The 25,217-nt window shown below is 38.9% G+C and overlaps 1 protein-coding gene across 1 annotated transcript in view; it reads right to left on the reverse strand.

Moving 5' to 3' along the window:
• Positions 1–1,116: 1,116 nt before the first annotated feature.
• The window catches only part of ofcc1 (orofacial cleft 1 candidate 1), a 106,941-nt gene continuing 82,840 nt past the window's right edge, over positions 1,117–25,217 (reverse strand). Inside the window, exons 19-22 of the mRNA XM_069190880.1 lie at positions 24,796–24,955; positions 8,703–8,912; positions 4,125–4,266; positions 1,117–3,639 (exon numbers count right to left, since the gene is read on the reverse strand). Of these exons, the coding sequence (XP_069046981.1) occupies positions 3,566–3,639; positions 4,125–4,266; positions 8,703–8,912; positions 24,796–24,955 (586 nt within the window). The 3' untranslated portion in view covers positions 1,117–3,565. The remainder of the gene's footprint in view (positions 3,640–4,124; positions 4,267–8,702; positions 8,913–24,795; positions 24,956–25,217) is intronic.

Genomic DNA, 25,217 nt, shown 5'->3' on the forward strand with positions numbered 1-25,217 from the left:
ATAGGGAGGTCAAGACAAACTATATAACTTTCAAGAAATAAAGACACAGTGCAATGTCCCCAGATAGATTTAAAAGAAATAAAGAAATCAGTGAAGCCTGGCAATGACAAACGTTTTTTTTTTTGCATTAGGGCGACTTGTTTGCTTTTCAGGTAAAGAATCAAAAGGTTTTTTTTTTCCCCACACAGACCAAAAACTAATAAGCAGGTTTGGTCCTGAAAAGTTTTAGATGTGAAAAGTACAGAATATATAATGTTTACAGAGAATACACAGTGGAGGCAGTGGAGGATCAATTTTCTCTTTAAAAAGACAGAACTTGGCCACAATTTCACTACAAAAAAAATCACTAAAAATATGCTGTGTGTTTCAGTTAACTTTTACTTAACCCTATTCTATTGTATTCAGTAACAAAACAAGTGCTTGAGGTTTGCAGGTTTTGCTGAGGTTCTTTGATGCTGTAAGGTGGAATGAGTGTAGCGTTTCTGAAGTCTCCAATACGTGAGTTACAAAAGCCGAAGGGTAAGTTAATATAGAATTAAGCAATGTGTTAATGTTATTATTCTTTCTGAGCTGTGGCTACGTCCTGAGGAAGAAGCTACAGTATGCATGTGTCTGCCCTAACTTCAGAAGTTGCGGTTTCTAAATGATAGCGGTGCAAAAAAAAAAAAAATTGTTCTGTTAAATCAGCAACAGTGAAGAAGGGACCTAAGGCCATTTTCGAACATAATAGCTGGTGGGAAATTCATTTTAAATTTCAATTATATTGAAATTTTATTTGTCATTTGAAATAAAATATTTGAAACTTCAGAATACCATCTTCTCCTTCCCCCTTTGTTTTAAGGAAGGCAGCTAGATACAGTTTAAGGGCTGAGGAGAATCCATACGCACAGAAGTGCTATCTTTCTGTTTTGCTCCACATTGCCCAAGAAACAAAAGGGGAATCTTGTGAATAAATGATACAATCGTCATGAACAAATAAAATACAGTATTGTTCCTTAATTTTTTTTCTCTCCATAAGTAAAAATTACCTGCTGAGAAAATTGTCCTGTAGACATGAGATGATTAGGTAACAAATAATAATTTAAGATGAAAAATGATCAGTACCTTTTGTTTGATTTGTTTATTTTTTCTGATAAATTGTACAGAGAATGAAGATGAATTGTACAAATTTTGAATATCCCAGATATCAGTTATTGACATTTACTGCACGTTTTAACGAACAAATGTTGTTTCCAAATATGTTTTTTATATTTCCATACCACTGTTAAAAACTACTGAACATTTAAAGTTTTTACCAAATATATAAATATTTAATTTAATAAGATAAGATCACTTTATTAGCCATATACAATTTCTTGCATGAGGAATTTGTCTCTTCGCGGACCCCAGCTTGCTCTCCATGAGACACACAGACAGGGAGAGAAGCTGGGGGTCAGAGAGCAGGGTCAGCCATTTGTACGGTGCCCCTGTATAATTCAATATAACAAAAATGTCCAGTAGGCTGACGATTTTTAAGAAGCCTCTGTCCGCTGGGCTTGTTTTTGTATCCTAGCATCAATATGCCCACACAACACAATGTGACTCTTTTTGCTTAAACAACCTCAAAAATCACCAATGTATAATTCAGCCTTCTCTGAAGACCTGCAGTTGGTATTTCAAAAAGATAGACAAGAACAGACCCTGCCTCCACCAATGTGACTGATAAATATCTCTTTAAAAATCATGAAACACAAATAAAGGCGTCTATATCTTTCTGTAGGAGCCACACAACAGGTTGTGAAAAGGGAAGATCTGTGCCACAATGATGTGCTTTAAAAAACTGAAAAGACACATTGCTGGCCTGAAAAAGTGAAGACAACTCTGACAATGGATGATTTATCTGGAATGAAAATACATTAAGAAATATGCCTGATTCTGTAGTGCAACATTATCAGTAAGGTGAATCTATCTGAACCACTCCTTTCATGACACAAACCTTTTGGGTTTCATTTTTTTGGGGTTGCATGATAAAAAAGTAGGGAATAATTACCTGAAAGTTGTTTCCTTATTAATCTGCATTTGAAGGAGGTCAGTGTACAAACATTTTTGCTTCCAAACAAAACTGACTTCAGAACATACTGTATGCCCTAAGTCTGCTTCACTCTGGAACAGGTTTAATTACGATTGTTCGGTCATTAATAACACACACTGTTCAAATTATATCCGGTACCACTGTGGATTGAACTGAAATTGCACCAGAGGGAGAGTTAAAAGATTTGATATAGAAAGCCCCATACTAGACCTCTGTTCTATTAGTCTTCCTTTAAAATGTCACAGGTACTCCAGAGAAGAGTCCAAGCACAGACCTTGTGCATCTCATTGAAAGAAGAAGGTCAGTGGATACTGTATAAGCAGACAAAACGATTCACATTTTCTACACATACAGGGCACTTTCTACTCATCCAGTTAATAATCTGACTGAATGCTTTAGTGGGTGTGTTTATAGTGTATGTGAATTATTGTGTATTTATTTATCCATCTATTAAAGGAGCTGAACATTCTGTTTTTACAGGGAATTTAACTTTACAGCTCAAGTGGGCTTTATTTTGTCTTTGGGGTATTTTTAAACACATCCAAAGCCATGTATATTTCACTTTGCTCAACCCTGAAGCTATGACCACAGTGGTTTATACACAGCAAGAAAACTTTAATTCCAAAAGTATAAGATAATGAGGACTATTCATGAGAGTCCCAGAAGGGTCCCTACTCAAGAAGTTTGGCTGTAATGACCATCTATAAAATGAACCATCATCAATGAAAATGACAGGTTATTAAGATTCTGGATTAAGCTATGAGTTTAATATGATAGGCTATCTATAAAACCTTTACAACCTGGTCCTATTTGCACAGATTACATCCCCAGTGCTCAATGCCAAAGACACATGTTAATAAGCTCACAACCTTTAATTAAGCAATATGTATAAGTAGGTTCCCATTAAGCTGTGATTTGTGGGCTAGTTCATTATAGCAAGCTCCAGCCACCAGACACATATTCAATACAAATCAAGCAGCCTGAATATTATCCAGCTTAATGTGAGCCCAATATTGATATTTTATCACTCCCTCTGATTAGTGACTTTTAGAATCTTCATTTTTCATCTTGTTGGGGCAGCAATGAAGACCTAATGACCCTAGTTAATTTTCTAATGGAATCATTAATTTACATTGTTTATTGGGTAATTAATTGCTCTAATATAAAACATATTTAAGTTTCTTCTCCATACAGTAAGTTTCATTGTGGTTTACACAACAATCCTGTAAAACGGGACACTTAACTCATTCTGCATCATAATGGCTTCAATAACCTCATTCGCTACAGCTGTTTGTTATTTCTCCCAATACCTGTCAGTATTTTTTTCAGTTTCTTGGTTACCTAATTACTTAAAGGTAGATATCTGCAGTGATACTACTGAAAATACTTCTGAATCTTTCTGGAAATAAATAATTTGACTTGAAATACTGAGCTTGAAGAAGGTGAAAAATGTACAGTAGATTTCTCGGCTGCTGGAGTCTTCAATGCTGGGTGTCAGTGATTGAATAGTTTCTGGACAGCAGTTGAATCACACCAACTTCTTCCAGCTGGTTCAACTCGTGAAGATCCTACAGAAAAAGAGAAGTTTGCTGTAAACGACCATAAATTTACCATTTGTTTTTAGCAGAACCTATTTCGCACTAGGCTTTCTTTCATTGAAAAAATAAACAAAAACTCCTGTAGGACTTGTATGCTTTTGAACAGTTAGAAACTAAAGCTGCAAAGAAAAAACAAACAGTATGAAAACATGACGGTCTGAACACAACACTAACTGAGTGAGACAACAAGGGACTTACAGACCTTTCAGCCCGCGAAAGGTGAATGGTGAGCCATCTTTCTAGATCAAAAACAACTTGTAAAACCTGGCATAGCAAATTCTTTTTGCCCGCCAATCTTGCGCCCACTGGTGACAGGTTGTGTGCTGAAGCCTGAGGAAAGCTGAAAAACCCTCCCGTGCCATCTCATCTCTCTCGGACACGAGGAGGCTTCCCAGGAGACCGAACTGGCCACAGGAGGAAAGAACACGCAATTTGTTTCCCGCTGCTACACTCACGCCACTCAGCTTTCTTCTTCCTGCCCCTCAACTGGCGTGTAGACGACGACCCTTCACCAGCGGCCTTATCGCCAGCCAGATTCTGCACAGTGGGGCTGACTTCACAGAGAGGAAGCCCCATGTCACCAGCGTCACCGGGTACCTTTAAAGACAGCCCAAAGTAATCATTTCATTGTCAAATACGGGTTAATAGAAGCATATTCCGTTTTAGAATGGGACAGTTATTAAATACGCTATTAGCGGATGCCATGTGTCATTCCCAGATGTCACTGGGCTACGAGACAAGAGTGATTAAAATCACTGTTTCAAGTGTGCTTAAGAGACACTTGAATCGCACAGGAAATTGAGAGTGGTAGAAAAGACCTTTGACTGCCCTACAGTCCTGAGTGTTCAGGCACGAATTCCAGCAAGAACAACACTTAACTTCACCTACTAATCAAGTACCAAATACCATAACTTAAGTGTCTAGCTTCCTGTTTCTTTAATATTCCTAATCACTTTCCCCAAATGATGCTCTCTGCAGTGCGATTCCGAATGATTAATGAAAATGAAAGCACAACTCTTTCAACAGCGAAAACTGCAGGCCGGGAACAATCATACTATACAGAAGAAACAAGTTAGGGCTCTTCAATCGTCATGCACAGAAAGAAGAGGATTGGTTTTTAAGGCTTTAGTATTACGGGAGATTGGAATAAAGAGTGCTTGAAGAGACACAGGACTATAAGAGTCCCGTCAAACTCTATTTAACCCTTAAAGCAGGGAATTTGAGTAGAGACTATAATGTAGTACAAAGCAAACAATGTGCCACAATGGAGATGCTTATGAGTGCAGAAAGTCACAAAAGACCCGTATAGACAATTCAACCACCCATTTACATGTATTTGCTGTGTTTTATGCAGCTCAAAGACATCACATTTTGAAAACAGAAACCTGTGGGATTGTTTTATCATGTATATTTCATGAGAGCCCCCAAAAAGTAACTCTGCCAGACAGGCACATAACTTAATCAATCCATGTTATGTCCAGAATAAAGGTCAGTGTAATGGTAATTAGTCAAAGAAAAAAAATGAAGAACTTAGTTGTGTAAGAAATTATTCTTTATGTCTGAAGGGTTGTAGTGACCTCAAAACAAATGAACCATGCTTTCAAGTTCCAATCGAGTGTACCACACAGTAATTATAAAATACGAACAGAAACAGAATTGATGTAGTTTGTCAATTAGTGTTGCTTTAAGGTATTTTTTAAAGGTTAATTTTTATTCAAAATATAAATTAGGTCAGTATTGGCAAGCATGATTTAATTTGGATATCTGCAAAGCTGAGTCATGGAAACTATTTGGAAAGAACACTATTAATGCTCATGCCAGTGAGTTAGTAAAATATAAAAATCTCGGTTTCTTTCATTTGATCATACAAATAAGATGAAACACAATATAAAAAAACTTCAGTTTTGCAAACTAGTTTTGCTAAAAGTCTAAATGAATTCAACAATTAGTCAGAAATTCAGCTAAAATCAGTCAGACGTTCTTCTAAAAAGCATGTGTTATACCCTGCATGGATCTAAGTAGGTTGCATTTTAAGATACAGATTGTTCTGTTTTGTAAATGTTTTGTTAAAGGAAAATCTGGTACTGTAGCATAAGCTATAAAATAAATACCCCCCTTATCCTATAGTTATTCACTACTTTATTCTCACAGTTTCGTTTTTTAACATTTTGCTTCACTGAACAGATTATCAGAATTATTTCTTCAACTTTTGATCATCATTGCCTGATAATGTATAAATTATTATATGAGTTCACCAGCACATATCATATAGTGTTATCATTACAAACAAGAGTAACCCAACACCAATTCAGTCTTCTCATTAACGGACACTGTCAAATGCTTTAATAATCTGTGGTGCGCTAACTATTCCAATGCAATATTTTAATGTGGATTCACCGAATGCTGCTAATAAAAAAAAACAAAAAAAATAAGCCTATTAAAACCTGTGGAAAAGTGAAGTAAATGTCTGTCTTGTGTTTATAGCACAGTGTTGTAGGTACTTATAAAATAAGCTTTTAAGCAACCCATAAATAATTTGTTGAAAGCTAATATTCAAGCTGTTCAAGCTTTAGTTGTGCATTTTTTATGGAACTTTTACACAAACAAATCTAGGCATCCCATATGCCGCAGAACACTCATATGTGAAGCAGTTTATGTAGCACAGCCTGCCAGCATCTATTTTAGGGCATACACACCGAGAGGTTAGCCTAGGAGAAAAAATACATAGAAAAACACAAACCTGAAAAGAGATAAATAGAGGAGGGAATGACAATGTAGCCCTTTCTCTCTGTGCTTTAAAAAAATAACCCTCATAGTGAAACCCAAATATTACTGACAAATTTGAGAATTCCTAAGATCTGCTAAACAAAGCAGCTAAAATAAAGCAGCTTTAAGTGGAGCCTGTATGGGAGGCAGAAAAGTGGAGTAAAGTGGAGTTTGAAAGCTGTGCTGCTACTGCAGTTGTTAAGAACAGTAGAGCACGTAAAGGGCCTTTTATTAAAAAAAATAGTGGCCAAGAAATATGTAGTTCTTGGAAGACAAAAAGATAACTGTTCACTGTAAACAATGTATAATACAAAAGTATAATCTGATGAGGGACAGAATGGTGGCACAGTGCATACTGTAGCATAGCTGTCTAGGTTTAATTTCAGACCTATCTGTGTGGAGTTTGTATGTTCTCCCCGGGTTTGTGCGGGTTTCCTCTGGGTGTTCTGAGTTCCTCCCACAGCCCAAAGACATACTAGTAGATTAACTGGTTTTACAAAAAACTGGCCCTTTCGGGATTCTGTGTGTGTGTGTGCCCTGTGATGGACTGGCGTCCTGTCCAGGGTGAGTGTGTGTCTTCACTTCACTTTTACTGAATGAAATTATACCTGACTAATTTATAATATCTCATCATAATCAATTGAATGACATTCTTCTGAATGAGTTTTCACAACTTTATTTTGCAGATGGACAAAAATAAAGGCTGAACATGTGTTTTTTAAGCATTATAAATACTGCACTCAGGTTGCAGAAATATTAGACTGGAGTACAGTACAACACAGGCACTGTTATTTCACACTCAGAACCTGCAACACAGGGTTCTTTGTTCAAAGGCAGAAACACCTCAATGTTATTTCTCTCGGAGGAGCTGTCATCTTAAATCTGAAGACCAGTTTGTATACAGCTTCTATCTTATATTCCTTTGAAAATTATATAAAACAGTAATAAAATCATCTCAAGTGTACTTCAGAGTGCTGTAAATGCCCTTTGGTTATTCTGTATGTACCTACAGTATATACATAAAGCCAGTGCATACAGTATTTTGAAGCGAATGAGGTTGAATATGCAAAGAGCCTTTTCCCATGAAGTAAGAAATGCAAGCTGCTTGGAAGCAGCACAGAGATATTACTGTTAGTGTTGTTTTGGGGAAAAGAAGATGCAGTTGCTGTTATAGTCAAGAGTGACTTGACATGTTATGATGTTCATGCTGCTCCCTTATAAAAAGGGACTAACATGGGATTTTATATATTATATTTTAATATACTAACAGCAAGTCTATGCTAATAATGTTGATAGCTTGTAAGCATCCACATTTTACATCTAAAATTACTTTTGAAGTGTTGAGAGTTTAGCTTGTGATAAAATATTAGAGTAGTGAGAATTTTTGTCATCACTTGCTTAGCAAACACCCTTACTTAAGGCATATTTTAATGTATTGCATTTATGTCATTTCCATTTTAATGCAGGTGCATTGAATGGAAATTTCTGTAAATGTTGTAAAAGAGAGATGTTTAGATGGTTGCTTTGAAAATTCACTGTTATTTTTTAGAAAACACTTATTGCTTGTAATGACAATAAAAAGAATTGCAAAGACATTAGCTTTCATTGCAGGTCTCTAAAAGCTTATTAAATAATATTTCCAAATGTATTTTTCCTCTCAGTAGAAAAATAAAATCAGGATTAATTTGATAGTCAAACTATATGCTTAAGAAACACTATGTAGGAGTGGGCATAAAATCCACTTCATTCCAAACAATTGGAAATTCACCATCTGTGATATGATATGATATTAAAACGACTTTTAATCTTTTAATGATTCACAGCTACAGTTCCCTTTTACTGTAAATCATGAGGAAACAAAAACAGGGAATTTGCGTCCATATTAAGCTTATTAAAGAAGTCTTGTATAATTTATGCTGCAAGCTATTACTAAAAAAAAGTTGTCTCGCAGGTTTTGGGTTTTCCTTTTAAAAAGCCACAGATCCTTCTGATGGCAGCAGCTTGGAGGAGAGGAGCCATCAGCGCCAGGGCTGGCTTGTTCGTCACTGTGTCTCCTAACCTGGCCCTGCTGGGTGGCACTCTGGCCCCCTGCAGAAAGTGACAGAGCTTGAAAGGAACCAGTGAGCTGCGTATACTGGAGTGCCCAAGAGCAGCTGGATTTCTTTTGTACTTGCTGATGTAACAGCGCCGGGAAGAAGCTCAGTAGTGGCACCGCAGACACAGGCAATTTTCAGAAGAGCCGATTTCAGCCCAGGGGGAAACCGTACCTCAACGATGGCCCCGTCAGGCTCTCTGAGGAACTGCCGATACGGCTTTCGGAGCCCGCTGAGGTGGATGGTGTAGACAGACACATGCGTGCTGATTTCCTCCTGGCTGGCTGGCAATCCAGGGGCTCCACTGCGATGCTGGGGGTCACAGCTGGAGGTGTCACAGCTAGCTGAGGGGTCTTTGGTCCAGATGTAGTCATACACTGCCACCTAGTGAGAGAGACAAAACACCCCCCCACACATCCAGCCACCCCCCAACATCCACTTTAATTAGGAACTGTCAAGGGCCTGTCATACCAGCCAGGACTCTCACTAAACACCAGCAACACACGGAGAATAACAGGCAGGGCTGAGCTGAGTACCTGCACTCACTTGCACATACACGCTGACGTCTTACAGTTAACCCCCGAGTGATCACTCCTGAGACCAGCATTCAAGACCGTTAAAGCTCAGAAAGAAAAGAAAGGGAACCAGGGCTGTTGACCTGTCTACTGTCCAAAGTGAAACGTTGTGAACTGTAATCCCATTAGTTGCTCTGAACTTCCTCACAGGGTGCATTGTGAAAGAAAGTCACACATTAAGTTGTAAAGGAATTAACCTGCTGTGCATTAGAGTTTCAAACATTATTTTAATTTCTAAACATTTTAATCTATAATATAAGAATCAACATTCTTCCTATCTGGATTTTGTTTTCCCTAAAATACACCTCAGGAACTCTGACTTTTTTTAATAAAAACGGGCTGTCTTCTCACATTTCTTTATTTTTGCTGTATATAATTGCAATTCTAGTTTTCCTGGTGTTTATTTGTGGTGCATTTCAAGCTCTTGTACCTGGAATGTATTTCACTCATCTATTAAGAAAACAGTCAAAGGAAACAGAGCATATAACATGTTATATAGGTCATGTAACTTGAAATCATTCATGCATTAAGACCATGTTGTTTCCCTGATATTTGATATATTAGATGCTCACTTGAATCAACTCAATAACCTTTGGAGTAACCTGTTTGCAGGTAAAACTAGAGATTGATTCACTGAGGAATAAAAAAAACTCACACAAGAGACAGCTAAACTTTCATGACAGCTTGCTTCGGTGTTTAAAGGTGAACTAATCAACCACCACACCAGGACCCTATCTCTGCAATCTTTCTACCTGACAAGAAACCACAAAATGCAATCACAACTTACAATAACGCCTCACTGAAAATCATCTTCTTGAATAAAAACAGATTATGAATACTGACTCACTCACAATAGAGACAAGCAGAGGCAGGCTTGCATTCTGATGGGTTCAGAACATTGCTTAATTAAAGTGTGAGTCACTAACTTGTAAATTGTTCTCTGAGTTTCTTAAATGTCTACATTCACATGAGGCGGGCTCAGAGAGGTTGAAAGCATGAGGAAGTTTCAAATCTTTATGTTTACGAATCCAAGATGACCTTCTAATTGGTTTAGTAATTATGATTCTTTAAGAAAAGCCAAGTGTTGGATCACTATAAAAGCAAACATCTTCAAAGAAACTGCATAGTAGGTCATGGTTAAGGAGAAAGTTAATTCTGTTCACCAACGTTTTGATTTCTTTAATGACCTAAATGGCTACTTAAAGCACAACTTTGGGTCATTAGCGTACATGAACCATTACCACACATAATTAGACACTCCTTAAAAATATTCAGCCTCTAAAAATTGGCCTCTTGTATGTTTTGTAAACATCAGCGAATCAGAAGAGGTAAAAAACGCAAAAGAACCCAAAAGGTCTCTAAAGCCTAAATTCTTGTCTCTCTGAACTAATGTGCTACTCACTTAACCAGTAAAGTAAGGATTAAGCACCCTAACTTGCATGTGGTAGATGTCTATTTAACAGTGTAACACTGGCAAAGGAAAGGCACTAAAACAATGAAACTTGCACAGGCAGAAGTCAGAAAGTAAAATGTATTATCTTAGAATACATATGACATTACATTAATTCATTATTGATAAAATGCTGTAGATATATTGCTTTAAATTTTAACACATGATGATTTTGTTGTATGCTGAAAAAATACTTACTGTTATACCCCCACACACACACACACAAGTCTAGGACCTGATAAAAACATGGAATTTTTAATTTAAATATCTATTGAATAATTTATGAATGGAAAAATAAAGTCTCAGGTTTATCCATATAGTTCATGGCCATCTGAAACACAGTTTTGATCTACATTATACAACAAAACATTGTTTGAAGCTTCTGAAATAGTCTCAGTGAAATTGTTGTTGGGTACATTTTCCTACCGTGGAAAAATTAAATGAATGTGTGTATGCAGAAAAGAGACATTTTGTCTATAAATTCTGTTAATTTTATTTTGTGATTTTTTGTGAAAATTTTATTTTTATTTTTTGATATCCCTTACAAAATAATCTTATTTTTTCACTAAAATAAAATACTGGAAATGCCCATATTGAACACAGTACTGTATATGTTTTAAAAGCTAAATAAAATACACATAGAACTGGGGCTTCTGGCTGCTTAAGAGCATTTTTCATTCTTCCATTTGATAGCACTAAGTGATGTGGCTGATTTAGAATCAATGCCTCTGTATTTTAGAGAGACCAGCTGTGGGTAAAACAGATAGGATTCAAGTGAGCTAACCTAATTCCAACACAATCTGCCCTGGATTTATAGTTTAGTGCTGCATTTAGAAATCTGATACAGTGCATATCTGTCTCATTTTGTGGATGAGGGGAGCAAACCAGTACTCCTTGGAGAATTATTAACATCAAAATAGATCACTCTGCATAGAATTAAGTGTTTTATTTTAAAATAAAAATAATTCATTTAATTTTTATAGAGTTTCTCATCCCAAAGGATCTCAAAGAGCTTTACATGTAGGAGGGGACCCACTTCATTTTTTGAAGGTATTACTGGAAATACATAAGTGCAGTAACAGCCAATCATGTTCTGCACAATAATACAAAGGCACCAGCCATTATTCCTTTGAATTGCATTATCTGCCAAAATGCATTCAGCAATCAAAGACAACGTTTTGCAATGTCATAACTAGTGACTGTGCATCTTATTGGCAAAAGCCAATATGAAAAATGTAAAATGTGGCGCACAACAAAAATAATACCAGACTACTCTGCATGCCAGTTAAGATGGCCTTGGTATCTATAAAGACAATTATTAGCATGCAGTTTTGCATGCACTATATATGAACACAAAGAGGTCAATTAATTTATTAAAAAAAAAAACTGAAGAAATTTTGCTTTTACTGTAGTGTTTTTGGTATTAAACAAACAAAAACTCTAAAAATCAGAAGAATTTTCATTAGGATAAGCAAATGTTTTCCACTGATGAATTTTGTTGTTATTATCAACTTTATTTCTGCAGTTAGTCGTAAAATCTGAAACAGGTTTTAGAAGCGGGAGTGTGCTATTTATTTCTATGAAAAGGAAAAAAAAAGACTTTAGGCAGTTAAGAATCTTTTCACCTGCAGCTTGTTGAATGAAAGTTAAATCCTTTGGCCACGTTCCAGGACAGCACTGATAAGGCACTGACAGAGCCGCCATTGTTGTATTAATTCTTTACTGATTGATACAAACGATATCTTTACTCCAGACTCCAAATCAGCCTCACTCCAAGGTTTCCGTTGATTCTAATTTTACTTTCGATTTGCATGCTCTTTGGGGCTAATTAAATATATTCTGTCAAGTCACTGAAATGACAAACAATGCCACGCAATTTTGGCACATTATTATGTATGAAATTTAGATATAATGTATTCCAGTTGGCTGAACAATTGTAGACTGTATGCAACGAGCACAACAAGCTAGACACAGAGCCCAGCCTGTACAACAGTTCACCTTCCTTTCTTCCCCTGTACATCAAGACAAAAGCTGCTGACCTGCCTATTCAACACCACCCACCCCCATCTTTCTCCCTAAACGCAATTTATGTATAGCGGCAGGTTTCCGCTGGGATCCTTTTGGTTTCAGTTCTGTCCCACTTGGCTTTAATTTACAGTGGGAAAATAATTAGAATCTCACTTTTCTGAAGACTGGAGTGAAAATGTAAACAATGCTTCCCTGCGGGCGAGTGCTTTATCAAGTTGACAGGTGCATTTGAATTTGCCTGGGTGGGGGACAGAGTAGGTTATTTATGTGTCAGTCTAACAGAGAGGCTTGGCCATCTAGATGGGCAGCACAGCTCTCTACCCTGGCAGTTCTGCCCCTAATCCTGCGACTCAGAACTGCGGCAAGCGGGCCAGAGACGCTCAGAAGTTAAAAGCATTTACCTGTGCGTAACCTCGCAGTGCCTGGAGGTTAGACAGCGCTGAGGCACCCTACACGAAATGTGGTACCTGGGAAAGGTTCTAAGGACCACAGAACGGGAGAATCAGAACAGCCTGTTCCCTGAAATGACTGCCTGTGTCACAGAAACCGCTGCACTGTCATAAGAAGAGGTGAGCAGCAATAAAGAAAACCATCACTCAGCCATCAGACATGAGAAATACAGTTTGTCGCTAGGGATAGCATAAATCTAAATATTCTGGTGTTAAAGATACAGTACAATTCAGCCTGCAGTGAGCTGAAGCCAGAGAATTTGAAGCTACAGGATTTGACTTCACCAATCGTTTCTTTCCTTCAGCCACATCTGCACACAGAGAACAAAGTCTCTCTTCCAGGGTGCAGGCTGGACTCGACAATCTAGGCGCTGTTCGTTCAGACCTGCCTTGGCCCAGATCTGACTGGACTTGGGCTGACGGGGTCGACTGTGGCCACACAACAGCCTGGGGACATGTGAGCCAGCAGCCTTAGTAGGTTTCTGCTCCATCCAACCCCGTCATGCCAAAGGCCATGGGGTGCGAGTTTAGGCAGCTGCTCGGCAGGGCTTTTTCTCAAGGTGTCACGAATTGTCCTTCCTCCTCCTGAGGGAACGCGAAGGCTGGTGCCGAGCTGAGTGACGTATGGTGAATCCAAACTGGGGAGGAGACGTAGACTGGCAAAGAGAATGGCGATTCCAAAGTGGGAGAGTGGGGAAAAATGGCAGATCACACCCATGTTCATGAAAGACTTTTTTATAAGACGGAAAAAAGGTAAATACAAGCAGAAAATATATTTCCTTATTTAAAGACCAGGGTTCTAGAAGTGTTTTATACAGTAGAGTCCTTATTCTGTTCTCAGAGCTGATTACAAAGAGGAGCAAATACTGAGAACCATTCTTGGGAAAATGGCCAATCATTTCTCAGAGTGACCCAGCTGAATCCTTTTTGCCTTCCTGAGGACCAGGGAGCGCAATCTTGATTAAATCGGTTTGCTTTACAGTTCCCAGCAGGGCTGAGGAGTACCACACTTCAGGCGCGGGCTAAATCAAAACCTTAACTCGTCAGCTCATGGCATTTAAGAACCGTCTGAGGCCACCAAAGAATGCGTCTAATTTGCGGTCGGGGAAAGGTTGTGCTGTCAACTGAAAGCTGTGTAGCATGTGGTTTTAATTGAATTTAAAAAGTTTAATTAGGAGACATCCATTTAAACTTATCATAAGGCGGTTCCATTTCCCCTATTCACAACGCCCAAACCCTGTTCATTACAAATCAAAGCCTGAGCTGCTTCTCGCTTAATATCACAGCCAGTGAGCATTTAGCTCCCTCAGTTCCTCAAGGAGAGTTTACAAATGGTGCTGATCATTCATGCCAGGGTCCCCTCAACTTGTGTCTTAATCCCACAGTTTCACAGCTGACCTCAGACCCCAGAGTGGGTTTTTCATGGCTCTGGATTAACGTTTGCCAGCAGTTAAACAAGATGTCCAGACAAATGCTCTTCTCGGCTGAATGGAGATGTAGAGTAAACAGTGTATAATAATCACAAGAACAGGGATTAAAATCGTTGTAGTTAGTAAAATATATCCCAAACTCAGAGGCTATCCAATGCGTTTCACTAAAATGGGATCTAGGAATGACTCTGTGACCTTTCATTGTTGTTAAAGGGAGAATATATACACGCAAATGAGGAGCCCTACTAATACAGTACCATCCCCACATATATTATCTATCCTTAGACGCACAAGGTGCCCATGGCCACAGGATCTTGCTTATTCGCGTTAATTAGATGAACGCATTCGTTATAAACTTGGCACTATACCGATGACCCTTGCAAAAAAAAAAATCTGAAGAACTTTTAGGCAACAAAGAAAATCTTGGTGTGCCTTTCGTTCCATCTGGCATCTAAATTAAAGAGTGGAAGGGTGGAGAAAGCAGCATCTCACATTCCCTTTGCCAAGAGTCATGGTTTGGCCCACGATGTACAGCGATGGCTCTTTGATTAAGGCAGAGAGAAGTCTTCACTTTCAGAAGGAGCCATGCCTCCAACATGTTTGCCCATTGTTTTGTTTTTTTTATTTTCGCCGCAACTGCTCACATATGCGACTCAGGAGGAGTATAATTTGGATAAGGATGTTCACACAGAACCAAGTTTCTCTTACACACTGAAAACAAAGAGTTTGGGAGATTTTATAATTATAGATGATGTTGTCTTTCGATTGCCACTTTGCCCTGAAGACCCAACCGTCGTCACAACTTGAAGCCGACTGCCTGCAGTAAAACTGAATGGCTGTGGGGTCAGGCTTTGTTAAATGAGTGCCGTCTTGGCTTTTGCATCCGAACAGGGCTAAAGAATGAAACTCTGGCCTCTGTTTCCTTAAACATGTACAGTATATGAAGCCTGTATAAGAACTGAAAAAAAGTGATATTTGGGGAAATTTTTATCACATAGTCACAGGTAATTGAATGACACCAGGTTGAGCTACTGATATGCCCAATTAGTCATTTAACCCACTAATGAGACTCTTGCTATCATAACCCGCTACAGTAAAGTGTAGTGGGAGTAAAGTTGCTTCTTGCCGTAATGTATCTAAAATCAGATTGAGAGCGATTGGGCTAAAATGGATCCCGTGCTATACCTTCGGTTTTTGACAGTTACTGTGCAAATATCTTATGCAATTCGTGTCATTTTCCTTTCAGTCTGATAAAGGATTATTGCTCCTCTCTTTGAGGGCTACAGTCAGAAAGAACGGAGGACGAGAACCTCACACAAGTGGAATTAGATATTTCTGAAAAAGATCCCATTCCCTCTATGTGCGGCTATGGACCGCTCATTCATTTGCCGACAATACAATTTATTCCTTCTGTTTTGTATTACGGGTGGAAAACAAAGTGCTCTGAGAATCCATAGGAGCCACGGATTGTGAGAAGAAGTTCAGCAGGGTAACAGATGCTTCCAATAGACGGGCTTACAGCTGCGTGTGTTTTGACAGCTGACAAGTCATGCTATGTATTATGGTGAAATTAAAAGGCCATACTAGAAAACACTGAAGCAGGGTTCAGTAAAATCTTTCACTTAATATATGGATCTGTATTTACCATACATTAATACAGATATCTGTCCATTAGAGGGATTATACGATTTTAATTCATTAGGTGAGACTAAAAAAAAACAACAAAAAAAAACAAAACGACACTCTTGATTCCTGCTCTGCACTGCTGAAAGACTTTCCAGCGTCTCATTCAGATTAATGAAGAGATCATTAAGGTAATCCAGGATAGGCATTCTCTGCAGTCTAAGATTTTGTTTCACGAGAAAGTTCCAAGGAATAACGTAGAATTTTAGTGTTTGCCAGCACTTTGCAGCATCTCTGCAGGAAAAGGTATTTGCTTCTGTTGGTGTTAAATGGTATTCATGGGATTGCACTAGTGAAAATAAACAAGCAGCAGGCCTTCCAAATACAATCAATACCTTATGTTAAGACTAATAGCAAATGAACATCTCTCTTTCAAACTTAGATTCCAAATGGGAATCTTTCCGTCTGCCTTAAATTCAAAATTTCTGGGGGTCTGGGGTTTATTTGCTCCTGCCCTGAATTAAAAGAGCTCCGAACCTGCGGGCCCCACACGCCCCACTGCAGGGCTGTCCTCAGATCGCCCCCCTGATTTGAAAGGACAAGCAGGAGGAGACGAGTCTGGGAGGCAATGCGGCACTCAGGCCGGGGCGCGTGGCTGCAGGTGGGCTTCAACCACGGGCCTGCCACATTGTTTTCACACCGGACGCCCCCCCAGGAGCCCGTGACCTTTCCACAGACCCCAGCACGTGCCCCCCCCCGCCGTCACATTTCATATCGAGCGCTCTAATGCGGCGTTCCCGCGCTGCGGCTGTGGCCGCGGGCCCTGGCGCCTCCCGGCAGTGTCCACTCATGGGCCCTGTAATTGAAGGAGCGGCTCGGCTCTGATCTGACCCCCCTCCCCTACCAGGGGTGAGCAGCTCTGTCCTCTGTGCTCCGTCCCGATGCCTTTCCAGGGGTGGGACCATCGCTTCCAGTCAGGCAGCGCATCTGCTGCGCGTCTTCCCTTCTAGTCAACAAGCTGGGCCGTGCCTGTGCCTGTGATGGAGTGGAACCTGGTTGGCCGTTTCCTCATCAATGCCACTTGATGTTTTATTGAGCCCTTTCATCACACAGCCGCTGTGTAGGAGAGCCGCGGTTTTTTCTTCTTCTTCTGTTTAATGCATATCTGTCACAGTTTTGTCCACCCGACAAAATCTGAATTTAAAAAACGGTTAACAACGTTATTTAATCACATGTTAGGGTGGCAAACCAATAATATTTATGCATTACATTTACACAGTTTTGTCTGTGATTTTTTATCAATATGCTAAGGGAACATTGGTTATATAAAAGAAACAGGCCAAAATGTGCTAAAGCACATATTTCAGCATCCTGTTTTGATATAACAGAGGCAAAAAATGTGGTAAAGATTTCCAAAGTACAATCGCACTAAGTTATGATGCACATTAAATATCCACTGTTGTCAATAAAGAATAATAGTGATAAGATATTTGTATTTATATTGTATGTACACTGTTAGAAACCTAACAAGGATAAGCTCTTGGCCAAAAAGCCACTGTGGACTTACCTACAGTATCTACTCTAGGTGTTTGTCCTCACTTGGTTAAAACTTTGAAACAAAGTGATTTGGAAATAAATATTTTGAAAACCTTTTAATAATAATAATAATAATTAGAAATATACAGTACTAACCTTATTTTAATTCTAGCACAGTAAGTAAAATATTGCTCAAATATAAAGCATATCTAAATGTGATAAATTATAGTTCTAAATTTGTACATTTATATCAAAAGATTTTCAATTTTGTGCCTAAGAAAGTACATGCCTTGTGTCAATCAAACATATCACCCACACTGGAGATTATGCTTATGTGATCAATCAATAGTTTCTTTTTTTTGGGGGGTGGTGGGGGGTGATACTGTAGCTCACTTCAGTACACACTTCTCCAGGAGTTTGTGCTTGAAGTTTTGAATCCTCCCTGCCAGTGCATGACCTCTGAAGGCAGGGGCGCGCACAGATCCGATTCGGGGGAGGAAGAGGATTGAGGAGGCCTGCCGGCTGGGGATCACCGAGAAGGATTGCTTGCTTTAGAGTGACAGGAACCCCGGGTGCCTGCTCCTCATCGCCGCGCCAGCCTGCGCCATCTCCACGACGACAGATTTACCCCGACGGATTCTTCACAACCAACCTGGATTTCCAAACGTTTGCCTCTGGTCACAAATTATATCTAGACGCAGGAAGGAAAACTGTGCGACTGAGCAAACCTTGATGCGGCAGTGGCAGACTTCAGTTGTGAAAACATCTTGAGGGCAATCAACTGCTATTAACACATGTCAAAGGAACTTCTTATGAATTACTGCAAAAATTACTGTTAACCGCACAGCTCCTCCATCATTGTCGAAATGTTCTGACAAAACAGTTTGCATACCTGCTTAAGTATTATAGAAATTAACACCTCCCTTCCAGGTATAGTAATCAAGAAGGTGACAGCAGACAATTAATTAGGTCCATCTGCATCACTGCTTTTACATAATTAATGTGTTCATTATAGAACCTGAATATAATTTTGTACTTGAGACTGAGCTTAAAATATAGGAAATTTAGCAATGGCTAAATATTAGCTGATGTAGGAGCAATTTAATTTAACCACTGTGAAATATAAATATATTAAGGGTGGCATCTGCAGCTAACTGAGATATACTGTAAGGTAAGCAAATTGTTCGTAAGATGCGCATTAGTAAAATGCATTTGACTGGAAGGACTGAACTGATACAATTTCTTACTCTTTCCAAATCAGCATCATTTGCATCAAAAATGTAATGCTCTACAGTATATCCTGTCCAGTGCATGCACTAAAAAAAAGGATTTTTATAAAATTTGCTCTGGAATAACCATGTTGGCCTATGCTTTCAAAGAGTTTCACAGAGGGTTTTTAATTAATGGTCTCTCGGTTGCATTTCAGATTTTTTTTTCTAAATGTGTCCCATAAGCATGAGCTAGACTGGTGTGGCCCCATAACCAGGCTAAGAGCTGTGGCTACACAGTCATTCAATTCCAAAACCCTTTGTTATAAAATGTTCTTGCTGAGGAAGTCAGGGACACTGACTCCTCACCTTAAAGCTCTCTCTTTTTTTTTACCTTGACTGGTATGTGATGACATGTTATGAATGGAACTTTATAAATATATATAAGTATCATCATCATCATCATCATCATCATCAATATATAGTCTTATGGGTCTCTCAGTGCCTTATGGGTGAAAACCTAAGAGCAAATTGTTTTCAGGAGTGTGTGCAGTTTGCTGCTTCAGATTTCTGCTGTCCAGGAGGGTCATTGGTCCAACAATGGTCCATCTTTTCTGGCTCTTTGTTTGCCAGGTGAGTTTCACTGGCTTTGCCTGGATGTCTGAGAGTCCGTGCTTGGACCACAGTCAATTTCCTTCTTCTTCTGCTTTATTTTTCATGAGCCCATGTGCTCCTTTAGGTCACCTGTAGATATTTATTTATTTCACTTCAGGTTACAGATTTGCAACCACACATTAGCAAAGTTGGCATGCGGTCAAATACTTTCTCTTATGGCACAAGATTTCACTCTCCCTGTCGAGGGTTGTGAAAGTTTTAAACAAGCTACACAGGCATATTGGTTAACTGTCTTCTTCCGAGAAATGGGATGATGAGATCCTCAGAATGAAGTGAACAAGATAGATGACCTAATGTTCTCATCACAGGTTACCTGTTAAGAATTATTCTTAATCCTATAAAGCACAGCTTATTATTTTGGCTGTACTGGTTATTTCAGACATCTGGCTTTCAGATGATAATGTTAGCTTGCCTAAAAAACACCTGAACTGTTGACCTTTTCTAACGTGATGCCCTTTGCTTCTTCAAGCAAGTTTAGTCACTACAGCTTTCACTTTGGTCTGGCTCATTTTCAGATCTTTAAATGATACTTTCATGAACTGTAGCTCTTGAATTTGTACTTGCATTGCTGTGATGTAGATGCAACTCTAACTATGTCATTAGTAATTGCAGATGATTTGAGTAGGCTCCATTAATCTAGTCCAGATGCTTGTGTCCCAAATCCTTTCAAGGCCATTGGAAATATAATGTCCTACTGGCAGATACCAATTTCTCATTGATCTTGAGTAGCCTTATTCTTGGTCTTACTTAAATTTTAATTTTGGCAATTAAAATTTTACAATAACTCCTCGATCACCTTCCCTAGTGCAAAAGATGGTGAGATTTTGCATTTTACATTGTTTATGCAAAATGGTACTTTTGAGACAATTGATTTCATTAGCAGATATTAAATGTCTTTACAATATTTTTACACAAGGTCTTACAAATGTTGTAAAAAACATTAGTTATTAATTACAAGTTTATTTTAAAATAATATTTAAAAAATGGCAATAATAAATCCTGGACATACAGTATTCAAATGCTTGAAAGTTTTAATGATATTTTTCACCTTCAATTATGCATCACTTTTATTCTGAGCTTGTCATAAATGTACCTGTGAATATTTTTTTCCGTCGTTTTCTTTCCTACTAATGATGGCCTTGTGGACCATTGTTATTAAAATTATCCTTTTCCCCGGATATTAATTGGGTCCATAATAAGAAACACGCTGGATTCATTATTTAATTGCAAGGGCATATTCGAATACAGTTTCTGAAATGTATTTTTAATGAAAAACACTACATCCTGACCTAATCATATCAACCTTATTCTATCTAATTAAGGATGCAAAAAATCATTAGAGTTGCAAAATATTAGTTTCAGCTCCATCGGGCTGCTACCCTCTCCTTCATGAATATATTTTTTAAGTCTATGATAAATAGTTAATGAGGTAAAAATGACAAAAATTTGCATGTAGGTAAATTAGTTTAATAAGAATATGTCTTCCATGAGTAGGGAAAGTGACCCTTTTTTTTGCAAAGGGAATGGCTGAAATAATTAAGAAATGATGGCAAGGCCTATCTTATTTAAATGAAAAATTGCCTGCCTGAATAATATAAAAATCATAAAATGCAATAACCCTAAATTTTCATCATGCTGGCAAATGTATTTAATGTGTTAGCATTTTATCAGTTTAATAAAGGCAAATTAGGTCCAATATGAAATATGCAGTTATTGTTGTAATCCTGGAAAATATATGTAGCGCAGATTTGCAAAGACAGGCCAGAAAGCGAGCACATGGCATCAGTAGAATTAAATCTTTTCATAATCTTAAGCAAACTGCAGCGTGATATTTGTGAAACTTATTAAAGTTTAAAATCTCAATAGTCTTCCAATTCACCTACATGTGATGCATCCCGGCTCCTCAAAACCAATTAGCTGCTGCTCCTTAAAAATATTTGCTTTGCTCATGACCATTTTTTGAGCTCAGTAGTTAAAAGGCTATGGATTTCTACAACCTCTTCTTCAGTTCGGAAAAAGTAAAGCAAAGTGAAGAATCCCCGACACAATCTCCTCTCCCCACAACCTCTCCGTCTCCAGAACATAAATGGGGAATTAAAATCCAAAGAAATGTATTAACTTATAACTTCAAAATGTTCCGAACAATCATCCAGATAAAGGAGGCAATATTTTTTATAACAGGTATATCGGCATGTTATGGAACAGACATTACCTAATTCCTCACCAGGGTTCTACTGCACGAGGCACCAGCTGGAGCACACACAGCCAGCACAAGCCATACTGTACATCTAGGACTTGTGCTTTGCACCAGGCTGCAGGTGCTGTCTTGTGGGATTGTGTCCCCTTCCTCTCGTAGAGCCCAGGCAAGCTCATGTCTGCTCACTGGTCTCTGATCCCTGGAAGCCACATGTTGGCCCCACCAACGAATGGGCCTCAGGCTGGTAAAGCTGGGCATCTGCAGCTTCGCCCTCTCACACACACCAGCAGCGAGAAGATGTGGGGAGGTCGACCCCACAGGAATGGGAGCATGGCAGCAAATGAAGTCCCATAACTTGATCCACGCTGCACCATTCAGTCAGAGGCCATTAATCCCTGTAGCAGCATGGCACTTCAGCCCACAAGACCACACCTGGACCTCCCCATCTAGAAGATCTGACCTGGACCTCCCCGTCTAGAAGATCTGACCTGGACCTCCCCGTCTAGAAGATCTGACCTGGACCTCCCCGTCTAGAAGACCAGCTGGCAGCTGGCGGTTCAGTCTCCACCGCACCAATGGCACAAAGACATCTGTCCCTTCGTTAGCCAGGCATATTGGCTGCCTTCTTCAATTAACCATCATTGATTTTCACCGGGGTTGACATTCAACAGGTTAAATCACCTCATCCTCTATGCCTACGCAGGTCAGTAATGAGGTAATTTAGTGCCTATGCAACTATGCACTAAACTGCATTACAGTCAGTCAAGTATGATTCATTCATCAAAACGACACCAGAATATATTTACGCCATATCCGTAGTACTGTACAGCACATTTTTTTAAAAGCATATATGAGCAAGTGGAGGGGCATCTTCCTGTGTCTAATGCTATTTTTACATTATTAAGGGGTGTTTTTCAACTGTAATAGTACTGCACTGATGCAAAGTGACATTTTGCTATTTATCTAACTGGTCACAAAGGGTCCCAATCACATCCAAATGAGGAACCTGAAGACCATGGTACCATACTTTGCTAAGAAATTTGTACTGTTGGAAGAATGTAATAGCATGGTTCACACAAAAAAAAAACAACACATTGTCCTAATTCCTGAAACCCGTTTTTCCATAATTCTTCATATTTGATAGCATTTATGCTTGTAGTCACTTCACGGACCTATGGACCCTGAACTAGTACTGAACGTTGCCCATACCAGCGCAAGCTGTCTCCACCAGCTCAGAAAACAGTGAAAGGAAAGTGAATTTTTGCCTTCCAGACCTATCCACGTGATTCAAAAAGCACAGCTCAGATCTGGCACTTGTTTTTACAGCATGGAAGGGTCCTGTTAAAGGTACCTTAGAATTCAGATAAACTGCTTTTCTCCTGCAGGTACATGTGCTGGCAAGTGGTTGGGGTATGAGCAGAAAATGTGATGCACACCACCTGCAAAGGGACTTCACTTCATGTTGTGATTTGAAGACACTTTGTAAACTTTAAGGAAAGAAATTCTGGACTCTTACTAAAACTTTAAATCTTGAACTAGTGATGCTGCTTCAAGTGCGTCTCTCAGGATACATACATGTATTCACATCTGTCAGATTATTATTTTAGATCGACAGACCTAATGCTAAGTCAATTCAATGTATTTTTATATAGCACCTTTCACAACAAGGTTGCCCCGAGGTGCTTAACAAAGCAAGTGACCAGACATGTTGTGAATAAAGAACAGAAGACCAGAAGACAACGGAGGAGAGGATCCCAAAACTCCTTAGTAAGGAGAAAAAAACCTCTAGGGGTCCAAGGTCAACTGGCTGCCCAACCCCTTTGGGCATGCTAACAATATACAATTTAAAAAAGGAAAAAAAGGAACAAAGGTATTACTCCATCCATCATGTCTTGTGTATGTCAGTACTCCATGCAGATCTCTGTAGACCTAATGAGGTAACTCCATCATCTTTACAGTAAAACAGAAGAGTCTAAGTCACAAGTGACAGGAAGCAATTTGATAACATGGCTGGGTAGCTTGTTTCATACCACCATGACCCTTGGAGTTTGTGTAAGAAGAACCTCCTTACAGGTCTACATCACCCCGGCATGACTCATATTAGTCGTGGTTCCATTCAGAAAAAGCTGGTAATTCCATGCTGGCCTGTTTAATGTGTTTCAGGACCCTGTCATATTAGTGGACATGTGACCAGTCGGCACTACGACTAATGAGACACTATATGCTGGTTAATTTCAAATTGTTTTTAAATTGCATTTAGAATCTATTTATGACACTCACTTGAATTCATTTGAAAAATAAATTTTAAGAGTTAGATATCACATAATGTTTTTTTTATTTTTATTTACAAAAAGACTAGTTGCTGAATGGACTGAAAATCTGTTTTCCCCACACTGTGTTTCCTAAAATTAATGCATTCACAAATGGTTACATGGAAAAATCTGTAAAAGTCCAGTTGTCTGCAGAACAGAAGAGCAGTTATCATTCTGCTTGTACCTAAAGCTCTACACGGATTTTAAATCAACCACATGACCACATGGTCTGTCTTTGTAAAAGGGTTGGTGTCTGTCTGTCAGTCAGTCTATCCAAAATTGCATGTGTGTTGATTAAGTAGTCTTTCTTTAATGAAATATCTTTGAAAATTGGATTCCACAGACTAATGAAGCACCCGCTAGCTCAGTTTCTGTTTTGGTAATTATCTTGTACTAATTAGAATGAAGTTAAAGACCTTTGAGATGAATTCTTGGCTTTCTGAAATGTAAGTAAAGAAAATATAATGATATAAAACAAGGTTATTTTATGTTTCTTTTAAACTAAACATCTTAGTTAGTGTTCCCTGGTTTAAAGTTAGCTGTCACAGTCATTCATTTTAATCCTTGGCATTTCATCCCTCTCTGCCTGCTTCTACAGAAAACTGAGAGAAAAACAACATTAAAGATGTAAATCTGTCATGCTTTGTTTTCTGTTTTTGCTGTAGATTTAGTTTGAGATTTAAACTAGCATTACCTTTATGACATTTTTACATGAATTTTGAAAAGGTTTTGAGAAAAATACTCGTCTCTTGGCGATTTCCCACACAGTACCGTTCGCACTCACCTTTCTTCTTTCTCCATGAATCCCTCTCCATTGCTCAGCCTTTTTCACAATGTAGTTCAGTTCTTGGTTTGACACTTCAAGATCATGGGGAATGAAGAATGCCCCCTCTTTACTGTGCAAGCGCAGGAACACATCAAGGATCCGGCCGTTATTGTGCAGCCTGAAATGGAAACGTCGATTTATTTAGAAGGAAGTTACTTCCTGGAGGTTAACCCTAACCCCTAACCCCTAACCCTGACTCGCCAGACCACCTGAATGTGCGCAAGCAGGACTAAACAAGCCATAACATTTCTGAGCTTCCCAGCACTGTCCTTCTCATTCAACTGCAAATCGCAATTTTTGGTTTAGAAACGAATAGACTCTATTATAATGGTAAACTAGTGAAGCAGGTGGCAGGGGGATGAAGGCGTCCACTGGCAGAC

Source organism: Lepisosteus oculatus, chromosome 6 (genome assembly GCF_040954835.1).
Source record: "Lepisosteus oculatus isolate fLepOcu1 chromosome 6, fLepOcu1.hap2, whole genome shotgun sequence".
NCBI lineage: Eukaryota > Metazoa > Chordata > Actinopteri > Semionotiformes > Lepisosteidae > Lepisosteus > Lepisosteus oculatus.